At 33.9% G+C, this 25,658-nt stretch overlaps 1 protein-coding gene across 1 annotated transcript; it reads left to right on the top strand.

Moving 5' to 3' along the window:
* The first annotated feature begins 981 nt into the window (after positions 1 to 981).
* LOC114332967 (uncharacterized) lies at positions 982 to 22,419 on the top strand. Its single transcript, XM_050641893.1, has 2 exons — positions 982 to 1,080; positions 20,773 to 22,419. Exon 2 carries the CDS (start codon positions 20,791 to 20,793, stop codon positions 22,315 to 22,317), a length of 1,527 nt encoding a protein of 508 aa, XP_050497850.1. The 5' UTR covers positions 982 to 1,080; positions 20,773 to 20,790; the 3' UTR covers positions 22,318 to 22,419.
* Positions 22,420 to 25,658: the final 3,239 nt, after the last annotated feature.

The following is a 25,658-nucleotide window of genomic DNA, read 5'->3' as shown; positions in this document are numbered from 1 at the left end:
TATATTGATTTATAGCATGTATCAATATCTTCATTCGATGTATCATATATGATACAATATATCGATGTATAATTTTTTTTGCCATCCCTGTTGGGACGCGATTTGAGAATTCCCCGCATGTAATAGCTACTTGTATAACAAGGGAGGAAACTGCTACTCTTCCTCCCGAGAAAACTTCAGTAATCATTCAAGGGAGGAAAAGGCACTTTACTTATGATTTTTTCACCTTCCTCAAATTAGTAACAAGTCATTTTTCATTTTTACTTAATTTATTTATGTAACTAACCAACAAAATTTATTAACACTAAAACTAACAAGTAGGTACAATATAACTGTCAACTGTCAAATATAAGTGCAATTAATAATGTAAACATTGTTAAATCAAAATAATAATTTACTGTTTTTTACCATTCTGCAAAATACAGGGTGTTTTATAAAAAAACGTTAAAATGTATAGATACTTACGTAATAGAAAATAGATATTGTACAGGGCGTCAATAAGTTATATTTCATGAATGAAATACCATGACGTCACTTTTACTTTTCCTCTCTATGGAGGAAAAATATTTTCCTCCCTAGGGAGGAAAAGTACAACTTTGCTCCCTACAATCAGGTCCGGAAAAGTATACTTCCGGTAGAGGTAGGTGGAAAAAGTCTTTTACATGTTCGGTAAATCACTTTCGACTCAGCAAAATTGGTTTAGATTAGGCCGTATTAGTTTATCCTGAAGTGTGAGTCTTTATTATATCAGGATACCAAACTAGTTTGGCCTGAAGTGCGTGTATTTATATAACTACTTTGGCCTAGGCCATACTAGTTTATCCTAACGCGCTTAGGACAAACTAGTTTGGTCTAGGCCAAACTAGTTTGTACTGAAATCGGGTTTGGCCGGTAACAAATATATCTATTATTAATTAGCTTAATTTTTGCACCAATAATAATGTGGCGGGTTTGATAAACCATTATCTACACCTTCATTTGCAGGAAGGAGACAATTAATACATAAAAAGGTTACAGCCAACATATTCATTGACCAAAACTATTTTTGTCTGTGTACATTCAGAAATAAAAAAATATAAGGTGAGTTTTTAGTAAAATTTTGTATTATAACTTTTTTATCTCTATGAGATTCTCTCTCAAAAATTTGAACATTTTAAAAACTTTTTTCAAAACTTTGAGTTAAATATCATGCCTCTTAAATGTTTTTATTTTAAGTGATCAGTGTTAAAATTTTTTAATTGTGTGTGGTTACTTTTATCTTGTATGCCTATTATATTCTCACGTTAATACTATTTTTTCTTCAAGTTTTCAGCATAAATGTATATCATTTTACTTTGTTTTGATGATGAAATTTGTTAATCGTTATATCCAATTGGAAGTTTTGCGTCCACAATATAAAAAATCAGCTCAACAGATCTTGAGGCTCAAGGCTTCAATAGTCTTCTCCGTTTCTTTCTGTCCTGTGCCAGGTTTCTCCATTCTTATACTTCCATCAATTTGAGATCTTCTTTTATCGACGTTTCCATTTTCTCCGAGGGCTTCACTTTTTTTGTGTACCAATCTCAGTGTATATTAATTCATGGGGAAGTTTTCTTCTTTTATTTTAGCTATGTGACTGCGCCCTCCTAACCTTTAAATTTTAACAATTGTCGTTATTTTTGATTGCTTATATTTATATTTGCATAAATTCTTTGCTGATTCTTCTTCACCAGACTTTCTTCTTTAGTAAACATCCATTTGTTCTGGCTCGATATCTTTATTAAGTATCTAGGTTTCACTTTCTTAAAGTACAATGTAGGTCGAATAACTGTTGTTTATATTCTTATTGTTATACAGGGTGGTTCATCTTATTCGCCTCGGTCTCTGTACGGAAAACCACTTGATATTTTAAAAAAATTTCTTCACAGAAATATATAGGGCCTTTAATACTACAATGTAAAAATAATGTGAATTATACAGGGTGCTCCAAAAAAGAGTGGTATATCAAAATTATATTTTTTCTTATGGAATGCCCTTTATCTGATGACATTACTGAATTGACCTTAAAAAATAAGCTATACTTTCATAAGGGTTCCCCATACCTAAATACAGGGTGTTTTGATTTATTTCGATTTTTATGAAAATGTAAGGTTTTAGAAAAAAATAAATATCTACGAATCTAAGAATCAGTAACAAATTCTTTCTTGGATCTTAATAATAAACTATTTAGCATACTTAAACAGATGCTTACTTCAACAAAATTTCTTACAGGGTGGTCAAAATATGAGATTGTTCTATTAACAAATTCAAGCTGTAATAACTTGCTGATTTTAATTAGAACACCCTGTATCTTACTAGTCTATCGCGTAGAAAATTTACGTAGCTTTCAATTTATATTCGGGTTTCCTATACCTATCTTTTACAGGGTGGTCAAAATATTAGATTGTTCTATTAACAAATTCAAGCTGTAATAACTTACTTATTTTAAATGGAACACCCTGTATCTTACTAATCTATTGCGTAGAAAATTTACTTAGCTTTCAATTCTTATTAGGGTCGCCTATACCTATCTCCCTTCTTTTCTTAAATATTTAAAGATTTCCTAATTTGTAAGCTTTAAAACGTAGAATTAAGTACCTATGTCGTGGTTATGTACAACACATCACCAACACCTGAAATATACTTAAATATCTTAGTCAAGATACTTTCGTTAATAAAATTCACATTTTTGTCATTTAATTACACAGATTGTTCTTATTTTAAATGACATACTCGATATTCTATTCTTTATAATGGAAGATATTTAAAATCTCTTCAATTCCATGTAAACATTCTCAATATACATGTTATCCTGTAAATATATTTTTCCATGTTATTCTGTAAATACCCATTTTTACATATTTTTGTACAATAGGCTCGTTATCGTCATAGTAGCCATTGCATTTAATTGTTTGTAAATGCGATTCAAAGATTCAAACAAAAAGTGGTGTACAAATTAGGAAATCTTTAAAATATTTAACAAATGAAGGGAGATAGGTATAGGAAACCCTAATAAGAATTGAAAGCTAAATAAATTTTCTACGCGACAGACTGGTAAGATACAGGGTATTCCATTTAAAATAAGTAAGTTATTACAGCTTGAATTTGTTAATAGAAAAATCTAATATTTTGACCACCCTGTAAAAAGATAGGTATAGGAAATGCTAATACAAATTGAAAGCTAAGTATATTTTCTACGCGATAGACTAGTACGATACAGGGTGTTCCATTTAAAATAAGTAAGATATTACAGCTTGAATTTGCCAATCGAAAAATCTCATATTTTGACCACCCTTTAAGAAACTTTGTTGCAATAAGCATCTGCTTAAGTATTGTAAATAGTCAGTTATTAAGATCCAAGAAAGAATTTGTTACTGATTCTTAGATTCGTAGATATTTATTTTTTTCTAAAGCCTTACATTTTTATAAAAATCGAAATAAATCAAAATACCCTGTATTTAGGTATAGTGAACCCTTATGAAAGTATAGCTTATTTTTCAAGGTCAATTCAATACTGTCATCAGATATAGGGCATTCCATAAGAAAAAATATAACTTTGATATGCCAGTCTTTTTTGGAGCACCCTGTATAATTCGCATTATTTTTAGATTGTAGTATTAATGGCCTTGTATATTTCTGTGAAGAAATTTTTTTAAAATATCAAGTGGTTTTCCATACAGACACCGAGGCGAATAAGATGAACCACCCATATACTAAGGATTTCCACAGTTTTCACTGTATTCCTTCACTCAACCGTTCTCTCCAGCTCTTTCTGCCTTGCCAGTCCCCTTCATGTAGATTTCTTCTCTCCATTGCTTCGTCTACTTCCAGGCCCGGCCGTAGAGATTTTGCCGCCCTGGGCAAGATCGGCAACCGCTGCCCCTCCCCCCGACCTATTGGTATACCCAAAAACTCAAAAATTTCACCATGGCTCTTAATTTGCTGAAATCTATCACTTAATGCATTAACGGTTATGTTATAAATTTTAAATAGAAGTCAACTTTATATCGTGTCTCTGGATCTAAGTCCACACTTTTATCTTCAGCCTTATGGGCAAATTGTCTTTTAACTTTTCTCTTTCTGGCCATTACTGTGCATCCTTTTCGGGTTCTCAATTTATAAATTTGATGAGCTCTTTTGCGTCTGTCAAATAGCCCTGGAATGTTAAATCACTTCTGAGAGACTTAATGGATTTACGATTTTTCTAATAAACTGATAGCTTGATACGCTCCCATATAAATCCTCTGCATACGCTACTACGTTGATGTGAAGTAAAATGTCATGCCATATTACCACAGATCAAAGAAAAGTAAAATCACGGATTTGATTTGCCAAACAGCTTGCCTCATGAGTAACCAATATCGTTGTTTTTATTTACAGTGATTTCTACAAGAGCATCGTAAATTTCTTCAATTTGGTATTTAATGGGAGTAATTGCATCAATTATTCTACTTTCCCATCTAGTTTCGGACAAGGTTTCAATGTTAGGCTAGAAATATGATTTTTCAGCAAATTCCAACGATGAATAGATGCTGAGAAAAAGTTGTAAATTTTTGTCCCTAAGGAAAACAAAGAATCTGAAAACTGTGAGGCTTTTGCAGCATCGTTCACAACTAAGTTAAGTGAATGGATAAAACATGGGACAAAAAACGCTTTAGGATTCATGCTCAAAATTCTGTTTTGAACTCCCAAGTTCTTCTCTTCCATGTTTGCCCCATTATCATACCCGTGTCCTCTCATATCATCCAAAGGTATTCCCGGTTCATTCTAGGACTCTGTAACTCCCAAGCCAGTGGTTCCCACTACAGGCACAAATCCAAGAAAATGGTCTTCAATTTTAACACTTTGTGAACAAGAACCTAAATCGACAAAATGTACAACAATAGTTATAGTCGGTTCGCTAAACTCAGACACAACTGACTAGTGATTTTAGTAAGTAATTTTGCCAATTTGCTAAAATTGGTAAAAAAATAATTACTAAATAATTAATAATTACTAAATAGTTAGCAACTTTGTCAATTTTGGTAAAATTGGCCAAAAACAAAAAAATTACCAACTAAAATCACTAGCCAGTTGTATCCGAGTTTAGCGAACCGACTATATCTGTTCCACCCAACAATATCAGATATACAATTTAAAATTATGCTATAATACTTTGCTGATTTCAAAAAGTTTAAAATTTTATTTTTGATTTGGTCATGGAGGAGCTGAATAATTTCGTTTTGAATACGTTTTCCCAAATAGTGATGCTGCTTGTTACTCCCAGTAGCTTTTCTCCTAATGTGCTCTTGTAAAACAGAATCAACATTTTTAAAGAGCTCACAAACCTTAAAAATAACCATTGTTTTGATGAAAATGTTTATCAGAATAGCCCCTTAATGAAAGACACTGTTGTGCTAATAACTGTATTATTAATATAGTTCTTATACTCTTATGTATGTAAGTCGTTGTACTTATTACATTTTTCCAATGACCTGTTTCTGAATTTAGAACTTTTTGTGTTTCTTCATCTATGATTTTGCCCGATTCTAGTCTAATTGTTAGTTCTACCCACTGTCGCTGTAACTGTAGATGAGCTGGAGACTTAGCGTGGCTGGACAAAGCTTCAGCCATATGCTTCTAATAATTATTATTAGGTACATCCATTTTCAGTAAAGTTAATTTTAAGTGAATTTCAGTAAATTTAGTTTAGTTCTAATCCTACTGTTTTTATGCGATGAAGAAGAAGGCGGTGTTGTCGATTTTCCGTCGAATGGACCTTGCAATTGTTATTGTTTCACTTACTTAATTCTCGTTTTTACAGTTGCAGTTTTGCCGCTCTTGTTTATAATATTGATTTTTTATAATATTAAAAACATAAGTGATTATTTCTTCAATTTCAAAAATTGGCTTTCCTCTAAAATTTGCCGCTCCTGAATTTGCCGCCCTGGGCGGCCGCCCAGTTCGCCCATCCCTGCGGCCGGGCCTGTCTACTTCATCTCTGAAGGATCTTCGGTGTCTGCCTCTCTTCCTTTTTCCTATCGGGCTCCACTCTGTTATTCGGTTTATCCACCGATTTTGGTCTGCTCTTCTGACATGTCCGTACCAGGTGAATCTCTTCTGTTCGATGTAGTCTATTATGTCTGAGTTCAATCCCATTCTTCTCTTAATCTCTACGTTATTTATTATATCTCTTTTTGTTACTCTGCAGCTTCTACTTAGGAATTCCATCTCTGTTGCTCTTATTTTATTTTTGGTTTCTTATTTATTGCCCAATTTTCACACCCATAAGTGAGGATACTTCTTGTCATGGTATTATATATTCTTCTTTTTGTTTTTATGCTGATGTTCTTATCCCACAGTATAGGGTTCAATTTTCGTATGCAGTCTCTTGTTTGTCCTAGTCTATTTTTTATATCTTCCTCAGTTGTTCCTTTGTTAGATATTATAAAACCTAAATACTTGTACTTATCTGTTCCTCTGATTTGTTTATCTTCGTCTATTTCCAGCTGTTTTATATCTGTATTCTCCGTTGTTAGGTATTTAGTTTTCTTCAGGTTTATTTTCATCCCATCCTTTGTATATTCCTGTTCCAGTTTCCTCATCATAAAACGAGGTCATCTTCGTCTTGTGCGATCACTATTTGGTCGTCAGCAAAACTTAGAGTATAGAGATATTCATTCCTCACTGGTACACCCATTCCTTCGGACTTTCCTTTCCATGGTTTCAAGGTCTTTTCCAGGAAAATTTTGAACAGTGTAGGGGATGTGAAGCAGCCCTGTAGTAGTCCCTTTGTCGTCTTAAATGGACTGCATATTCGATTGCCCATTTTGATAGCTACTGTGTTATTTATGAAGAGTGCTTTTACTGCTTTTATTAATCTTCGTGGGATTTCGATGTCTTCCATTGCTTCCCATAGCTTGGTTCTAGGTATCGAGTCATACGCCTTCTTAAGATCTACAAATGCCAGATGAACGGATCTATTTTTGGCCATTCGTTTTTCTATGAGTTGTTAGACCTTGTAAATATGATCCAGGCATGCTTTCCCCGCTGTGAATCCTGCCTGATCTTCTCCGATTTTATCCTGTATAGGCATATAATTGTCAGGCCATGGAGTTGGGGTGTTTACATTGTAAAATGGCGTGCACCCTATCCTCCATGCTATGGCATGCTGGACGAGCCATACAGCCTGTAGTCAACTCCCCGAAGTATGAGCGGGAATACAAAGTGTACTAATACTCATACGCTTATGAAACGCACCTGGCGGATCATAAGGGCCTTCACATTTTACTCTTTTTCAACTAGTCTTGAGTAAAATGTCTTTAATCTTTCCTATCGGCCTCTCTTGGCTACCTCTTGTTCTTCCGACCCCGAATGGCTATTAGGTTTCCGAGGGCAGACGGGTCACTATATTTCTTTCTACTACATACCTACTCTTCACCGAATGATTGCCGGTATAAGCAATCCCCCCACTTACTGACCAACGGCTTCGGGCGGATGAGTTGGTAAGTGGCAGGGCACTCTTTTGTCCTGAGACTGAGAAATCGGTCTCGAAGGCGGATGAACCCTACAGAATGGTCAACGGTATAAGGATGCAGAAGGCAACGGGAAACCACTGCATTAAAGACTCATGGAGTATCCCTAGAAATCGTCATGGCTTACAGAAATGACAATCAACAACCTACTAATCATGGTTCTCGGATGCCAAGATTCGGCAGGGGAAGAAACAACAGTAACGACAGGGCTTCCCAGGCCGTTAGTCAGCAAAATCCCTGTTCACTAAATATATACAAATCTACCTACAAAATCGCTACATGGAATGTAAGAAGTATGTATGAACCTGGGAAACTGAAGAATATACAGCAAGAGATGATGCGACTGGATATCGATATATTAGGAATAAGCGATACAAGATGGGTCAGCTCTGGCGAACTCAATACAGACAATGGACGAATCTATTACTCTGGAAGCAGCGACACCCAACACAGATATGGAGTTGCTATGATCCTCAGCGAAAAAGTAACGAGATCAGTAACAGGCTTCGTTCCGATGTCCGAAAGAATAATAATGTTGCAGTTATTGACAACCCATGGAAAAATGAACCTAATCCAGATTTACGCGCCAACTGCTGACAAAAATGAAGAAGAAATAGAAAACTTTTATAGCGAACTCCAGAAAACATTACATCTCACAGCATCTAGAGACATAACAGTGATCATGGGTGATTTAAACGCAAAAATTGGCGAAGGAAAATGCTACCCTAATGTAGGATCATATGGGCTTGGCGAACGAAACGACAGAGGAGATCGCCTAATAGAATTTTGCCAGGAGCATAATGTTATAGCCGCAAATACATTCTTTAAATTACCTAAGCGACGCCTGTATACATGGAAATCACCAGCTGACAAAGAGCACAAAATTGTCAGAAATCAAATTGACTACATCCTAATAAAGCACAGATATCGAAACTCAATTCAGGCAGTAAAGGCATATCCAGGAGCAGACGTATCCTCTGATCACAGTCTTCTTATTGCTAGGTTTCAACTTCAACTAAAAAAGACGCAAAAAAGCCGCAACAACAATAAACTTAACATACAGAAACTTAAGTCAGAAGAAACAAAAGAAAATCTGAAACACGAAATCAACACAAATCTAGACAGAAACCCAGGAAATAATTGCAACGTAGAACAGCAGTGGCAATTCTTCAAAACCTCTATATTAGAACCAAGTAAGAAAGTACTTACTACAACCAAATGTAAGAAAGAAGAATGGATGACGGAGGAAATTCTAGAGTTGATGAATGAAAGAAGAAAAAACAAAACCATTAATAAGACCCGCTATAAACAGCTTCAAAACCAAATAAGAAGAAAAATTAGGGAGGCTAAAGAAACCTACTTCTCTGAAAAATGTAAAGAAATAGAAGAACTGCAAAACACATATGACAACTTCAACCTACATAAAAAAGTCAAAGAACTAGCCGGAATAGGAAATAGAAGAACCTCAAATATATTGCTCGACAAAAATGGAAATATTATAATGGAGACAAAACGAAAACTACGACGATGGAAAGAGTATATCGAGGAACTATTTCATGACCAGAGAGAAGCTAGTACATCCGTAGATAGCCAAACGGGAGATGTAGGCCCAGAGATAACCAAAGCAGAGGTTAGTCAGGCAATAAACTCTATGAAAACCAATAAATCTGCTGGTCCAGATGAATTGCCTAGCGAGCTGATAAAGTTGGTCAACGAGAAAAACCTGGACATAATAGTAGAACTGTTCAACGCTATCTATACTACAGGAATCATCCCTAGAGAAATCTTGACATCAGCCTTTGTGTGTTTGCCAAAGAAGGTGAATGCAAAAGAATGCAGTGACTACCGAACCATAAGCTTAATGTCACATACCTTGAAAATTCTATTGAAAATTATCCACGCCAGAATACACTCTAAACTGGAGCTGGATATTAGTGACACTCAATATGGGTTCCGCAATGGCATGGGTACCAGAGAGGCATTATTCTCCTTCAACGTGCTGACACAGAGATGTTTGGATGTTAACCATCCTCTTTACGTCTGTTTTATAGACTACAATAAGGCGTTTGATAAAGTAAAACATGATCGACTCATGGAAATCCTAAAAAATAAAAATCTAGATGAAAGAGATTTAAGACTCATAACACACCTCTATTACAATCAGCGAGCAATAGTAAGAATTGAAAAAGAAACATCTGAAGAAATGGAAATAAAGAGAGGAGTCAGGCAAGGCTGCATACTATCACCTCTATTATTTAACGCTTATTCTGAAGAGGTAATGCGAGAAACTCTGGAAGATGAAACAGTCGGCATAAGAGTAAATGGAGTCTTAGTTAACAACATCAGATATGCAGATGATACAGTAATAATAGCCGATAGTTTACAACACCTGCAAAGACTCATGAGTAAAATAGTAAGGTGTAGTAGGGAGTACGGACTCTCTCTCAATATCAAAAAGACGAAGTTTATGAAAATTAGTAAAAACAACCATAATACTAACGAAATCTTGATAGTAGAGGGCCAGCAGATCGAAAGAGTAAAAAAGTACACTTACCTAGGAACGCTTATAACAGAAAATAACGACTACACTGCAGAAATAAAAGTCAGAATCGAAAAAGCACGTTCTAATTTTATAAAAATGAAAAAGGTCCTATGTAGCAAAGATTTAACATTAGCTCTTAAAGTACGCCTAACAAAATGTTACGTCTACAGTGTTCTATACTATGGAGTGGAATCATGGACGTTAAATGTAGAGACAATGAGACGACTTAACGCCTTTGAAATGTGGACCTATAGAAAAATTATGAGGGTTTCCTGGGTCGATAGAGTTACAAACAATGAAGTACTGAGAAGAATAGGTAAAGAAAAGGAAGTTGAACTTACAATTAAAGAAAAGAAGCTACAGTATCTCGGACATGTGATGCGGGGCGAGAAGTATGGCATCCTACGACTCATAATGCAGGGAAAGATAGATGGCAGAAGAAGCATCGGAAGAAGACGAATTTCATGGTTGAAGAACCTGAGAGAGTGGTTTGGATGCAGCTCGAAACAACTATTTAGAGCTACTGCCTCAAAAATTAAAATAGCTATGATGATTGCCAACCTCCGTAGCAGAGATGGCACCTGAAGAAGAAGGTATATATTTCTAATTTTTTCTTTATGGTCTTTCCATACAGTCTGCCTATAGATGATTATTATGCTGATTCCTCGATAGTTTTCGCAGTTTTTTCTATTTCGTTTCTTATATATTGATGTCATATATGCTTAAGTCCATTCTGCCGGTAAGTCTTCTCCATTCAGTGCTCTCTCAAACATTTTGTGTATCATGCGGAATAGCTTTTCCGATCCGTTCTGTATCAATTCATTTGGTATTCCGCCGGGGTCTTCTTAATCCAGTCGGGTTAGACGAATAACAGTCCTAACCTGGCATTAGGAGCTGCCCCAAATTTTATTTTTCTAATTTTTAGGGAGGGTCAATGTTAGTATAAATTTAAAATCTCGACTGAATTTCACCGTTGCGTTAGCCGCCATCTTGATTTTAAACGAGAACTGTTTTTGCTCAATATCTCCGCCATTTTAAATTTTTTGACAAAAAGTGTAGAAACTCAAATTGTTGAAAATACGATTTTCTATAATTTCATTAATTATAATTTTTTTCGTGCGGTCGATATTTTCCGAGTTATGAGGGAAAAATAGTGAGAGTTGGAGCATAATTATTGAATTATTGAATTATCTCGTTTATTATTAGTTTTACAACAAATATGTACCTATACAAAAATGAAGGGAATTAAATTCTACACAATTTTGATCTCTTTCATTTTTTTGCTAAAATTAATATTTAAGGTAGTACGTATGCGGTAATGGCGCGAGCGTAAGACCGGATTGATTTTATAGCAATTGTTTTTGTTCAATATCTACGCCATTTTCAACTAAAATTGTGCAAAATAAAATTTCCTACAATTTCTTTTTAACAATTTTGTTCATGCGGTTGATATTTTCCGAGTTACATGGGAAAATAGTAAAAAGTGGTGGGGGAAGCATAATTATTGAATTGAATTTTGTTTCTGAGCTGCCCCAAATTTTATAATTCTATCCTTTAGCAGAGATCAATAGTAGTGTAAATTTAAAATCTCGACTGAATTCCGCGGTTGCATTAGCCGCCATATTGATTTTAAATGAGAACTGTTGTTGCTTAATATCTCCGCCATTTTCAACTTTTCAACCTAAATGGTGGGAAAGAAAATTGTTGGAAATGCAATTTCCTACAATTTCTTTGGCACAATTTTTTATACGATCAATATTCTCCGAGTTAAGGGCGAAAATAATGGAAGCGGAGGTGAAGCATAATTATTGAATTATTGTCTCATTTATTATTAAATTTACGACATAATTGTGCATAAACAAAAATAAAGAGAATTATATTTTATACAATTTTTGAAACTTCCAATGAAACATCAACCAAACTAAGTATATAAATGACATAAAAAGACATTATATCCATTAAGTTCACTTAATTTTATTAACTAGCGGGTTTGATTGGTTGAATTTGTCTGTCGATATTTTAGTTTATATAGAAGTTTTATGTCAGCTAATATATCGTGATGTTTCAACAACTTTTTTTTAAATTTCGGACCCTGTTGGGGGGAATTTTCCCATTTACCCCCTTGTAGACCCGCCACTGGTTCTCTCGAAAAATTGTAGTAAATCGTAATTGCAACAATTTCAGTTTTTACACTTTTTGTCGAAAAGGTGAAAATGGCGGAGATATTGAACAAAAACAGTTGCTACAAAATCAATCAGGTCTTACGCTCGCACATTTACCACATACGTACTACCTTAAATATTGATTTTATCAAAAAAATGTACGGCATCAAAATTGTACAAAATTGAATTATCTTCATTTTTGTATAGGTATATATTTGTTGTAAAACTAATAATAAACGAGATAATTCAATAATTATGCTACAACTGTCACTATTTTCCCCTCATAACTCGGAAAATATCGACCGCACGAAAAAAATTATAATAAATGAAACTATAGAAAATCGCATTTTCAACAATTTCAGTTTCTACACTTTTTGTCAAAAAATTGAACATGGCGGAGATATTGAGCAAAAACGGTTCTCGTTTAAAATCAAGATGACGGCTAACGCAACGGCGGAATTCAGTCGAGATTTTAAATTTATACTAATATTGACCCTCCCTAAAGATTAGAAAAATAAAATTTTGGGGTAGCTCCTAATGCAAGGTCAAATGCTATCCCGACTGGCTATCTGCTTTTTTGTTCTTTAGTGTTTTGATCGTTCTTTTTACCTCAGCTAGGCTTAATTCGATTTCGTCATGTGTAAAGATTTCTATTCCGTCTCTTTCTACTTCTTTGAATTGGGGGCGACTTTCAGTTAGCAATTTTTTATAGTATTCTTGCCACTCGTTTTCTTTGATTTGACCGATATTCTTATTGTTGTGACTTTGAATGATTTGTGATTTGTGACTCGTGATTTTCTTCTACCTAATCTTACCTCAATATCTTAGTTAGACGAGGTTCTCAAACTGCTTTCTTGTGGCATGTCTAATTTAAGTAATATATTTGTATGAGATTGTGCCCCAATTATTGGTACAATCAAAATTACGTTCTCAAAAAAATATAATCAAAAATTCTGAGTAATTCTACAACCTAGATTTATTAGGTTGTGTATGTCTTCAAAAATTGACATATTTGTCCTAGATATTATAGGCTACAGGAAGTCTGTGGTTGAAAAAATTATTTGAGGGTGATGTTAATACCCTAGGGATATCAAACTAGGGCTAAATTTGTGTTATTAAGTTCTGTTATTTTGTGTTAGTTGTGTGAACTTAAGTATTTTTTTTAATTCTTGCACATATAATGTGTTTGTGTATTGCGATTTGCATATGTATTGTATACGAGATTGTCGATGATTTGTTCTTCGACTCAGACTTGTTTATTTTGCTCTTGTTGGTATGTTCCTATTGTTGACTTTTTCTTTTAGAATTGGCAACCAAAGAAAGCATTCTGTTGGTAGATTTGCATATTTTCCCTCCTTAAGTAGGATGAGGGCTGAAAGATCCAGTGATGCTTTCCATTGGACCAACAATTGTGTCTCAATCTCTTATAAATAGACTTACCATAATTACGAAGTCTTAACAGTCTTAGGAAAATTCTGTGCAACTTGTCTTTAAGTATCAGTGTACGCATAAGAATTCTTAGATGTTACGTCTATAGCATTACGCTGTAATTACTATTTTCTGCTAATTTTAATTTTTATTTTTAATAACTTTTCGCAAAACGAAATACCTAATATGTGTCATATAAATTCACATGTACATTCACATGTAAATACAGAGCAGATGTTAAACGAAACGTTAAACAGATTGTATAAGATTAATGTTTCTTTCAAAGAAACACTTCTTAATTGATTACGATGTCCCCAGCCTCATTATGTCAAAATTCTTGAAATCCATAAAGTTTCTTAATTTATGGCTTTCTCTGGTTTATCTAAGAAACCGTAAATCAGTTGACATAACAGTGGGGTTTCGTTAGACCCAGTCAGTCTACTACCAGCGTCTGCACAACACACACCCTTCGATTGTCGATATAGGTCAACAACACACCGCTTGTTCACACAAAATAAATAAACAGATTACCGTTCGTTGTACACATTATTTCTTTGTCGTTTTAATTAAATTCCGCCATACACCAACCGGAATACGTCTTTAGTGTCCTTCTTTATGGAGTTGAAAGTTGGAGCCTGACAGAAGATGCCATAAAACGGTTAGAGGCGTTTGAAATGTGGTGCTACCGACGTATGTTGAGGGTCTCATATATACACCACACAACTCATATAATTATTCTCCAGAGGCTAAGAAAAGACAAAGAAGTGGTTAACACCGTAAAGAACAGAAAATTGGCTTACTTCGGCCACATTATGCGTAATGAAAAATACCGACTGCTACAGTTGATTCTACAAGGCAAGATTGAGGGCAGGAGAGGCCCTGGACGTAGGCGTATATCCTGGCTAGCCAATCTTAGAAAGTGGACTGGTCTAACGTCAACTGATCTATTTCGAGCTGCCGTAAATAGAATAAAATGGGTCAATGTGGTCGCCAACATCTCCAGAAGATAGGCACCTTTAGAAGAAGAAATTACGAAGAGCCAAACCGTGACACAGAAGAGAAAAATGCTTATTTTTGTTTTGCTTTTCTCTTAGTAACGTAGGCGCAAAATTTCGGACCATTGCTTTTTAAATGTTCATTTTTTCGAATCCTGAGAAAACTAATAAATATTTTTGAAAAATTTAAACTCAGAATGAAAGATTACATTATTACCGTGGACCGAAACTCTCTAAGAATAAACAAGAAGTTTCTTTTGAATGAGATATTTGAAATTAAAAATCAAACTAAATTTGACAATGAAGTTAGGTACTGAGTACCTAACAACTATCGATGCCAATTTAACATCAAGTGTGTTTGATGTATCTATTGAAATGCTCAAAAAATTGCATTCTTTTAGCTCGTTGTGTAATTCTTTCATTGTGATCTCTTTCCATCGGTGCGATCCTTCCCGCGATGATCGCTTCTCACTTGGTACGCGCAGACCCAAATTTGGGCTCCAGCATCTTCGATATTAAGAGGAAACAGTAGCGATCAACAGGTAGCGAAAACGCGTTCCAAGATTGCGGCTGTAATTTTGAATATTTTTTCGAGATATTTGGCACACGTATTCGTAATATAATAAAGAATGGCGGTACAGAGCCCAATTTGAAAAATATATTAATATGTGGAAATTACTCTGTAATTAACTACAATATTAAAAGAACGAGCCTGTACCGCTATTAAGAAGAACAAAAAAATACACTTTCTTCAAATAAACTTTTTTATCTGATGCCTAGATTTTGTGTCATTTTGGAACTACTAAAATTTTTTATTTCATTAGTACTTCCAAAATGACACAAAATCTAGGCATCGGATAAAAAAGTTTATTTGAAGAAAGTGTATTTTTTTGTTCTTCTTAATAGCGGTACAGGCTCGTATTTTTAATATTGTATTTAATTACAGAGTAATTTCCACATATTAATATATTTTTCAAATTGGGCTCTGTACCGCCATTCTTAATAATATTACGAATACGTGTGCCAAATATCTCGAAAATATATTCAAAATTACAGCCGCAGTCTTGGAACGCGTTTTGGCTACCTGTTCATCGCTACTGTATCATCTTAATTTTGAGGAGCAATCAGATGTTTTAAACCTTATAGCGCGCATTGCTGTATGGAATGCAAAAGTAGCTTCTTTAGCAGCAATGGAATGTATGATCCACACGGAATGGTTGCTTGCAATGGCACTTGCACTGGCCTTGTGTTTCGAGCACTTTAGATGGCCCTTGATCAATGGCGGGGGTGTAGGTGTTGTTCAGGTTTGACCGGGACGCTAATGCAAACCGGCCGGGACGCCGGGACAGGAATCTCAAACCGGGACCTTCCCGGTCAAACCGGGAAGCCTACTTATAAACATAATATGTACTTTTAAATCTTCGTTAGATTTTCAACCTTCTCATTACCTTTAACCATTATTTACAATTTCTTGGTACTCTTCATTTTTTATTGTTACTTCTAATTAATCGAATTATGCATATTAACACTTTCGAAAATATTAGTCTTAATTGTGTTATGTATCTTAAATTACTGTCCTTAATAATTCGGATTTCTCCTCATAGCCATATTATATTTCGTTTATCTTTCGTCTTTTCACCAGTTATTTGTAATACATAGGTAGGTCTCTTTGGATTTCCTCTCTAATCTTTTAAAAAGTCTTAAGACCTTAAGTTCAGAGGGTCTGTGTTTGATTAAGACAAGATTATATTCTCCTATAGTTTTGCAACGTCGACTTTTTTGTGTATGGGGTATAGGATAACTTCTTTCCACTGCTTGGGTATTTGTTTCTATATCTACAGTGCATGTATTAATTCAGTGTCTTTGGTCACTTTATTTTATAAACTCAGCAGTTATACCGTTTTCACCAGGTGATTTGTTGTTTTTCGATTTTTGAAGATATTCTGCTTTAGGCGCGATTCGATTGAGGGTAAAATTGTACATAAATCTGCGCGCCTGCGCACACAGACAGTATGTAGTTCCTTGCTAATCTTTCAAGATAGCTATTTATGTATCTGTATCCGTGCAAATAAGTCATTAAAAAATATATTAGTGTTTTTAGTAAATGTATTATTTATTATAATTCTTGTGTTTTTATATTTGTGTTTCTCTGTAGTAAAATAATAACATATTATGAAGGCATAACATTTTTACACTATGTCTCGCCGTGTTGTGTAATTATATCCGAAACTTACATGTCAATTAGAAGGACCTCGCTGGTGTAGTTGGTAGGGCGTTAGCTCCGTGTTTGGAATGACGCGGGTTCGAATCCTGGGCGATTCATTTTTTTTATTTTTGGTTGTTTTAATAAAAATTTTTTGAAAGTGGTAGGTAAGAAAGTTAGTTTAATTTTTAAATAAAATACAAATAACCTGTTAAGTATATTTACTTCGTTGAAATTACCTATATAATAGAAGAATTTTTTCTTACGTGCGTACAAAGTACACACACATTTTTTTTATTATACTTACAATTTCTTCGTTGGTGGGTGCTTCTTTATTATCGATTATATCTACTGCTACTTTATCTTATAGTTTAAACATTTTGCTCATTTGCAGAAATATTGACTTACTCAGTCAATAACATATTGAGGAAGGAATAACATACATCATGTACATCATGATCAGGCGTGACCAAAGTAGCTCACTTTTCTTTCCTTCATAGTGTCAAGTATTTCTTTTTCTTTTTTCATCTTTCTTAATATTTCCGTGTTTGTTACGTGTTTTGTCTATGAATTTTCCACATTATCACACCACATCTCAAAGCTAGCAAGTCTTTTTCAGTTACGTCCGTAATTGTCCAGGCTTCAACTCCATATAGAAAGGCAGATAAAATATACTCAATACTTTAGTTCTAATTTCTATTCCCAGTTTTCTATTGCATAATATTGTTTTTATTTCATTGAAAGTGCTTCTGGCCCTCAATGCGTCGTTTTGTTTCAAGGCTGTGGTCCCATTGTTCGGTTCCGTGACATCTCGTAACGCGACAGTTCGTAACCGGACAAATGGTAACTGACAATTCGTAACAGCGACAGTTGGTAACGGCGACACTTCGTAACGGCGACAGTTTGTAACTATACAAATTCGTAACGGACAATTCGTAACGTCCAAATTGAATTATTCCCTTTATTTTTGTTAACGTGGAAAGTAACTGCTATTACAGTTATAAATGAAATTATATTTATCAATTTAACGAATCCGTATCAGGATAAACATTTTTAAGGCATTTCATATTTGGTTGATTGAGTACCCCAACACTAAAACTAATTACAAGGTTTATTATAATAACAGGTAATTATAATTAGACCAGGGCGGATCTGTGAAAAAACGTCTGTTTTTGGATGTGCGAGGTGGCATTCTGATTTTTGCAGATGAAGTTAGGTGACAACTTCAACAATAATAATTGACTTATGCTCCTTCTCAAATATGCCCGGAACATTAATAAAAAAATTAAAATATTTAAAAATTTCGAAAAACATCGATTATCTTCTACTTTTCTTTATTATAACTTTAAAACGATTCATTTTGGAACAAAGTCGTATGAAAATAAAATAAAGATAATTGAATTTTGTATGATAAACGACTGGTTAAAAATGTCTTAAATTATTACCCTTTCTGAAAAATAGCAATAAATACAAAATAAGGGGGCAAAATAAGCCTGTTTTTATTCAATGTTTTTCAACCACTTTGGTTGCACTTAGAACCTTCATAATGAGCTTAAAAATTCTTACAACATACTTAAAACTAGAGAGAGCTATTGCAGAAAAAATTTGCAATCTAAATTTTTTTAAAAAAGTTCAAATTTTTTAAAAATTGTCAGAAGAAAAAGTAGACTATTTAGTAGTTGCTAATTTTTTTACATATAAAGAGGTTCTCTACCTATCTAATATAGTTTACAGAATTAAAATCGGATTATTTAAGCGGTCTCAGCACTGTTTTAGAGCTCTAAACAATTTTTTGGCTTATAAACAAATACAGCGAGGAAGTTTCAATTGGCATAAATTCATTTTCTCGAGAAGAGGCGTCTCTGGAGATAAATCCCGAAACAGGTCGATTTTTACTTTTAAATTCTAATTTTTTGGTATATATATCATACTAGTGACGTCATCCATCTGGACGTGATGACGTAATCGATGATTTTTTTTAAATAGGAATACATAGGTGCCGTGTGCTAGCTCAATCGAAAGGCTATTCAATTTTGTATTCACTAATATAACCATTAACATAAATATTTATACAGGGTTTGAATTAAAAAAATTTTTTGAATTAAATTAATTCCAATATTTAGATTACTTCATCACACCCAGATGGATGACGTCACTAGTATGATATTTATGCCAAAAAATTATAATTTAAAAATAAAAATTGATCTCTTTCTGGATTTATCTCCAGAAACGCCCATTCTCAAGAAAATGAATTTATTCCAACTCAAACGTCCTCATTGTATTTGTTTACAAGCCAAAACATTGTTTATAACTTTAAAACAGTGCTGAGGCCGCTTAAACAATCCGATATTAATTCTGTAAAGTGTAGCAGATAGGTAGAGAGCCTCTTTATGTGTAAAAAAATTAGAAAACTTCTAAATGGTCTACTTTTTGTCCAGAAAGTTTTTAAAAATTTTTAACTTTAAAAAAAAAATTAGGTTGCAAAATTATTAGGCAAAATCTATTAAGTCGATTTTAATGAAATTTGGTGGACGGTTTAAGTATGTTATAAGAATTTTCTAAGCTCATTATATAGGTTTTAAGTGCAACCAAAAGTGGTTGAAAAACATTGAAAAAAAACAGTCTTTTTTGCCCCCTTATTTTCTATTTATTGCTATTTTTCAGAAAGGGTAATAATTTAAAACATTTTAAACCAGTCGTATATTATACAATATTCAATTATCTTTATTTTCTTTGCCGACGACTTTGTTCCAAAATGAATCGTTTTAAAGTTATAAGCAATGAAAATAGAAAAAAAATCGATATTTTTCGAAATTTTTCTTTCTTTCTCCCCTTCCTTATACCCTTTCAGGTGTCGAAAATTTTAAATATTTAATTTTTTTTATTAATGTTCCGGGCATATCTGAGAAGGAGCATAAATCAATTATAATTATTGAAGTTGTCACCTAACTTTATCTGCAAAAATCCGAATGCCACCTCTCACATCCACCTCAAAACAGATCCGCCCTGGTCTAAATTTTTCCTTTACAAAATGTTTACTTAGAAAGTTAAACGTCAAAGAAGGTTGTCGGCTTAAAGCTTTCACGAATTACTTCATTATTCCTTTGTCTAGGTATATGCAAATTTAAGGAACAATAAGAGGGATAAACTTTTAAAAATATTGTTAAAGTTTGTATGTATTTAAAATATTTGTTTGTGTTTAGAGACCTTTAATATATTATATTCTGAGACACGAAATAAAAAATGTGTTAAATAAACATGTTTATCCCGGTACTGATTCGTTAAATTGATAAACATAATTTCAATTATGAATGTAATAACAGTTAGTTTCAACGTTAACAAAAATAACGGAATCATTCAATTTTGACGTTACGAATTGTCCGTTACGAATTTGTATAGGTAGTTACGAACTGTCGCCGTTACGAAGTGTCGCCGTTACGAACTGTCGCTGTTACGGATTTTCCGTTACCACTTGACCGGTTACGAATTGTCGGCTTACGAGATGTCTTGTCACGCCATTGTTCATTTAGTTCAGATCCCAAATAATTATATCTGGGTACTTTCTCTAAAGCTTTTACTTTAACGTAGATTGATTCGCCTTCAATCTTGTTCTTACTGATAATCATCATTTTTTTTTTCTATTCAGAGCCATTCCATACGTCTCGAAGTAGGTGCTGCGTAATGCGATCAACCAAAATTTGCAGCCCTTCTCTGCTGTCCGCAAGGAGTATTGTATAGTCTGTATATCTGAGAATATTCACCAATGTTCCCTTAATCGATATATCTTCATTGTTGTCTTCTAGTGCCTCTTTAAACATTTCTTTTAAGCACATACTAAAAACTAGAGAGGATAGTACAATCCTTGTATCTATTAATTAATAAATACTCTTATTGTTTCTCTTTTTTCTAGCATTTTAATTATCAGACCATGGCAAAACTTGGAGCCAACATTTTTGAAGTAGCCTCCAACAGCAATTCTATCGTAAACAAACAAACGTCTGGCCTCCTCCCCCAGCAACATAAAAGTTTTAAAGTGTTAAACATTGGGAGAACTACCATTAAAGCAGAACTTCTGACGGGCAACAGACTTTGTTGGCATGATTCCCTTCAGTCTCCGGTGGAAATCCTACCAGGTGATGAAAAAACTTTGGACGTTGGCAACCATTTGTACTATGTTACCGCTGTTAGGATATGTAACGATTCTCCAGTAAGAGCTCTAGTACATGTAGGTAAAGTCGATGGTACCAATTGGGATCAAGAAGCTAAAGGCGAGTTAAAATTTGACTTAAGCCACATTGCTAATATTCTGGTTAAATACGGTCCAGGTAGCATACCAGTTGTCGATAATAAACTTGAAACCATCATAGACTTCTTTTGGCCTCAGTTTGAAAGTATCTGGAATTTAACGATAGACGGTGAGTACCAAATCCACGAAAAAACCAAAACCGATATTAAACAGCTAAGGGATAGACTATTATACTTTAATGTGACTTTAAAGTATCTGAATAATAGTCAAACTACTCCATTACATTTCATGCAGTTAATTGACGATATGGTAGGATTTGAAAAAAAGTTTATCTTTAACCCTGAAGAAACCAACTCGGAGTTCTTCAACTACATGTTCCTTCCATACTATTCTTCAGTTATTAGTCTTAAAATGTGTTTGTATCAATTCGGTATTCTAAATAGATTAAAAATAGGTTTATTGAATGAGCAGGTTCGTCGTTTGTTGCTTTTGTCCAAACAACTGATTGAAAGTAGATCAGATGGAGCTATAATCTACATCACACGTATCTACAGGGAAATCTTTAACAAACAATATGCTAATTGTGACCCTCAACAAATATATGAAGCTTTAGCTATGGTTAGGACGTGCTGTGGGGTTTCCGGATTTCAGTTCTTTCCTTACTGGAACGGAATTCTTTCTAACCCATATTGGCAAAAGAAAGCTTACAATGACGTGGTTGTATATTCTAGCTATTATGGTAGATTAAGCCCAAATTTGGCTAAACAACTAGTCCCAGAAGAAGTGGAGGAACCCCTGCAGCCAAAATTGATCAGCAGTGGAAAAAGAAACAATATGACACGCATTGATGTTTTCATATGGAGAAAGAACTACAAGACATCCCCTAAAATTGGGGGTATGTCCATTTATTTTCAGGAGGGTGAAGTACATAATCTTGGTCAAAGAAGTCAAGAAGTACGAACTATCGATTTTAAAGAATTCGCCTTAGTTAAACTAGTAGCTTGGGGTGACAACTGCATTGATTGTTTGGAGTTTATATTTTCTGATGAACGAAAAGAGATGTGTGGATCTAAAGATTCGTTGGAAGGCAAACATTTCGTTTTTGAGCTTGACTACCACTATATCGCAGGAATATATTTGGCCAATGATGTACCAATCTTAAAAGGTCAAGCAGCTAATATTGCTGTCTCTTTTCAACTTAATTCTTGAAACGAAGTTAAATTGATTGAATTATGATATATTGTATACACGCATGCTTTTTTCCGTAATCTATTTTAGATATTGACGATTAAGGTATTAAAAAAAGCAAAAAAATATATTTTAATAATATTATGTACTATGATATAAATTATTTGTTTAATGTTATATTTATTATATTATTCAGTTAATAAATAGTAAGTATTTATAAATTTGCTTTAATTTTGTTGTCAATAATATTTTCTAAAGCCAGTAAAATTTTTACGACTTAAAATAGAATTTCAAACCGCAGTTTTGCTGTTATAACTGATATTTCATACTGGTTATTTGATAAAATTTCTCTTAATCAAAATCCACAAGGAAAAGAAAATGTCTGTATACCATCAATCACAAAATTGGAAAGAAATCCTTTGTAAAAGGTATAAATTTTTTTATTAAAATCCCTTAGAAGGGCTACATCACAACAAAACGTTCTCGATTTTTATAAAAAATCATTATCAGTGTTCGATAAACTGGATGCTAGCTGAGCAACAAAAGAGAAATATCTGGGTAAAAACCCTTTGCATATAATATAGATGCCTTAAAAGTGCATACTTCAATAAAAAGCCCTGTGATGGTCACATGGCAACCAGGATAATGCCCTAAGGTAATGTATACAGATTTCCCAACACGTGGGATCCAAATTGAGTTGATCACATTTCAATGACTTAATGGCAACTTTTAAAAAAATAAACAAAACCGTTTTTTTTTTTTAATTTTCCTTAAGACCAATAGTAATCCAGCTATATTTAATTATATGTTAGCTCTTCTTCGTCAAATGCTAACTATTGTAGTTTCAAAGTCAAAAGACGGCAAACCTGTGCATTTTTCGAGGATAACTTGTAAACTAATTTAAAGTATTTAAGAATATCTATCTCCAGAAATAAAGAAAATTCTCTAGCCTAAAAATTAAGTGACTTATAATGAAAAGAATGCCAGTCCCTATTTTTTTCAGCGAAAAAGTGATCGGAAGCAACCTCCTAATCACCACCCGTATTAAAATTAGTCATTGACCTTATTTAGTCTTCTTTATTTATGTATTATTAATAGGTTGTAGAAGTTTGACCGAATTAGAATAATGAGTTTTGAAAAAAAAATGGAGTTAAAAGCGAATAACGAATTTTTGTATTTTGGAAAAAGATGGCATTTTCTTCAGAATAGAAAGATTAGTAACAGAGATACGAAAAAATGTTTACATATGAAATTGTAGGTTATTTATTTCCCAAAAACATGGTTTGGAAAAATTTTTTCTACGGCAAAAATTGAGTGTAGTGTTGCCCAAAATCGGTCTTGGTCTTGCAGTCTTGGTCTTGTTCTTGCGTTTTCGCAAGACCAAAACCAAGACCAAGACCAAGACCGCCTAATTTTAGCAAGACCAAGACCAAGACTTACCGTGCAAGACTTGAGCAAGAACAAGACTTAGCCTGCGAGACTCTTGCGTCTTGCAGTTAGAACTGAGGGTCGTTTTAGGGAGTATGTATATTAGTTCGGCTATATTCTTACATACTTTATGAGAAGCAAAAAAAATTGTAATAAAAATTTTGAAAATTGGACTTATGTTTACTACGAACAATACCATAAACATACATAGCGAGTCAAAATATCCATTTAAAGAACACTTGACACGTACTCAGGTCATTATTACAATGTAAAAATAAAATATTTTGTACTTTCCTTCCCATCGGACTACTTCTCTGAAATTAGTTGTCCGGGTTATAGGTCTGGATCCCGCGTATGAAAAAAAGTTGATTAATAGCAAGCTGAAAATTTGTTAATAGCTTAAGGGTGTCTAGCCGGGCAAACTTTGATATATGGGAACACTGGAACAGGGGAAGTTTTATTTGTGGAACAGTTTAAAAATTTGGAACGGTCAGACCACGAAAACGTCACGTGTATTTTGTCCGATAGAACTTAAAATTGATTTGTTACCCTGTCATTAAACTCTCATGCAAAAATCAGGCTGCTATTTATCACCAAATGGGCATGATAGTGAGTGGAACACGTAGAACATGTCAAATGACAGGAATTATGACAGGTGATAAATAGCAGTCTAATTTTTGCATGAGAGTATAATGAAAGGGTAACAAATCAATTGGAAATTCTGTCGGATAAAATACATGTGACGTTTTCGTGGTCTGACCGTTCCAAATTTTTAACCTGTTCCACAATTAAAACTTCCCCTGTTCCAGTGTTCCCATATATCAAAGTTTGTCCGACTAGACACCCTTAAGCTCTTAACAAATTTTCAGCTTGCTATTAATAAACTTTTTTTTCATACGCGGGATCCAGACCTATTATGAGAATAGTCGCCTTCTAATCATAACATAACATTCTTGCTTTGCGACGGCGATAGTAATATCAAGAATAATATCGTATCCAAACTTTTTAAAAATGTGTCACCTTGCTGATAAAAAATATACCTAATAAGTAATTAATTTTTGTCATTATTATTTTTCTAGGGATTTAAACACCACCAATTTAATCTTATAGATATATAGAATAGTAAGACTATTATGTATTATTTTTGCTGAATGTGCTATGACCTATGCTATGAGATCACTGGGTTACAGAAAATTTGCCGAAACAGCGCGGCTATTATTTAAAAGTATGAATAGTATGATAACGAGACAAAGGAACAGTGTAAATAAAATACCGAAATTAACGATAATACACTTCTCCAAAAAATTTACTCACAACCTTAAAAACAGGTCATTGTTAATTATCTTGAATTTCCTAAGCCTGTTGTCCGATTTAAGTGATTTTTTTAATATGTTGTCTTATTTTTATAAATATCGCTGTAATATTTTTGTTGCTAGACAGGTCAATTATTATTGTCCCTGTAGACCGGGTGTACCAATAAACGTGTGTTTTTTCACAGAGCTAGCATCACTCTGTGGAATATTCTAGCATTTATAAAATACTGAAATTACAACGATAACCTCATATTTTCGCTTATATTTGACATTACATTCGCTTATATTGGATAATAAAATACACTACCACTACTATTACTATCGGTTTACAGCGTTCTTCGACGCTTTCCGACTCCTAACCGCCATTCTTCTCTGTTTAACCATAGACCTGGACGGATTTCTCTTTCCTCTAGTTCTTTTTCAATTCCCTCCCTCCAGCTTCTTCTCGGCCTTCCTTTTTTTCTTCTCCCTTGTGGTGTCCATGCCAAAATCTGCTTAGGGATCCAGTCATCTGGAATTCTCTGTACATGGCCGTACCATACTAGTTGTTTGGTTTTTATGTCATCAATTATTGTATGTGTGACTCCCATCATTTCTCGTATTCTCTCATTTGGTATCCGA

This window comes from Diabrotica virgifera, chromosome 1, assembly GCF_917563875.1.
Source record: "Diabrotica virgifera virgifera chromosome 1, PGI_DIABVI_V3a".
Lineage (NCBI taxonomy): Eukaryota > Metazoa > Arthropoda > Insecta > Coleoptera > Chrysomelidae > Diabrotica > Diabrotica virgifera.
This window is presented reverse-complemented; position numbering and strand designations above follow the sequence as displayed.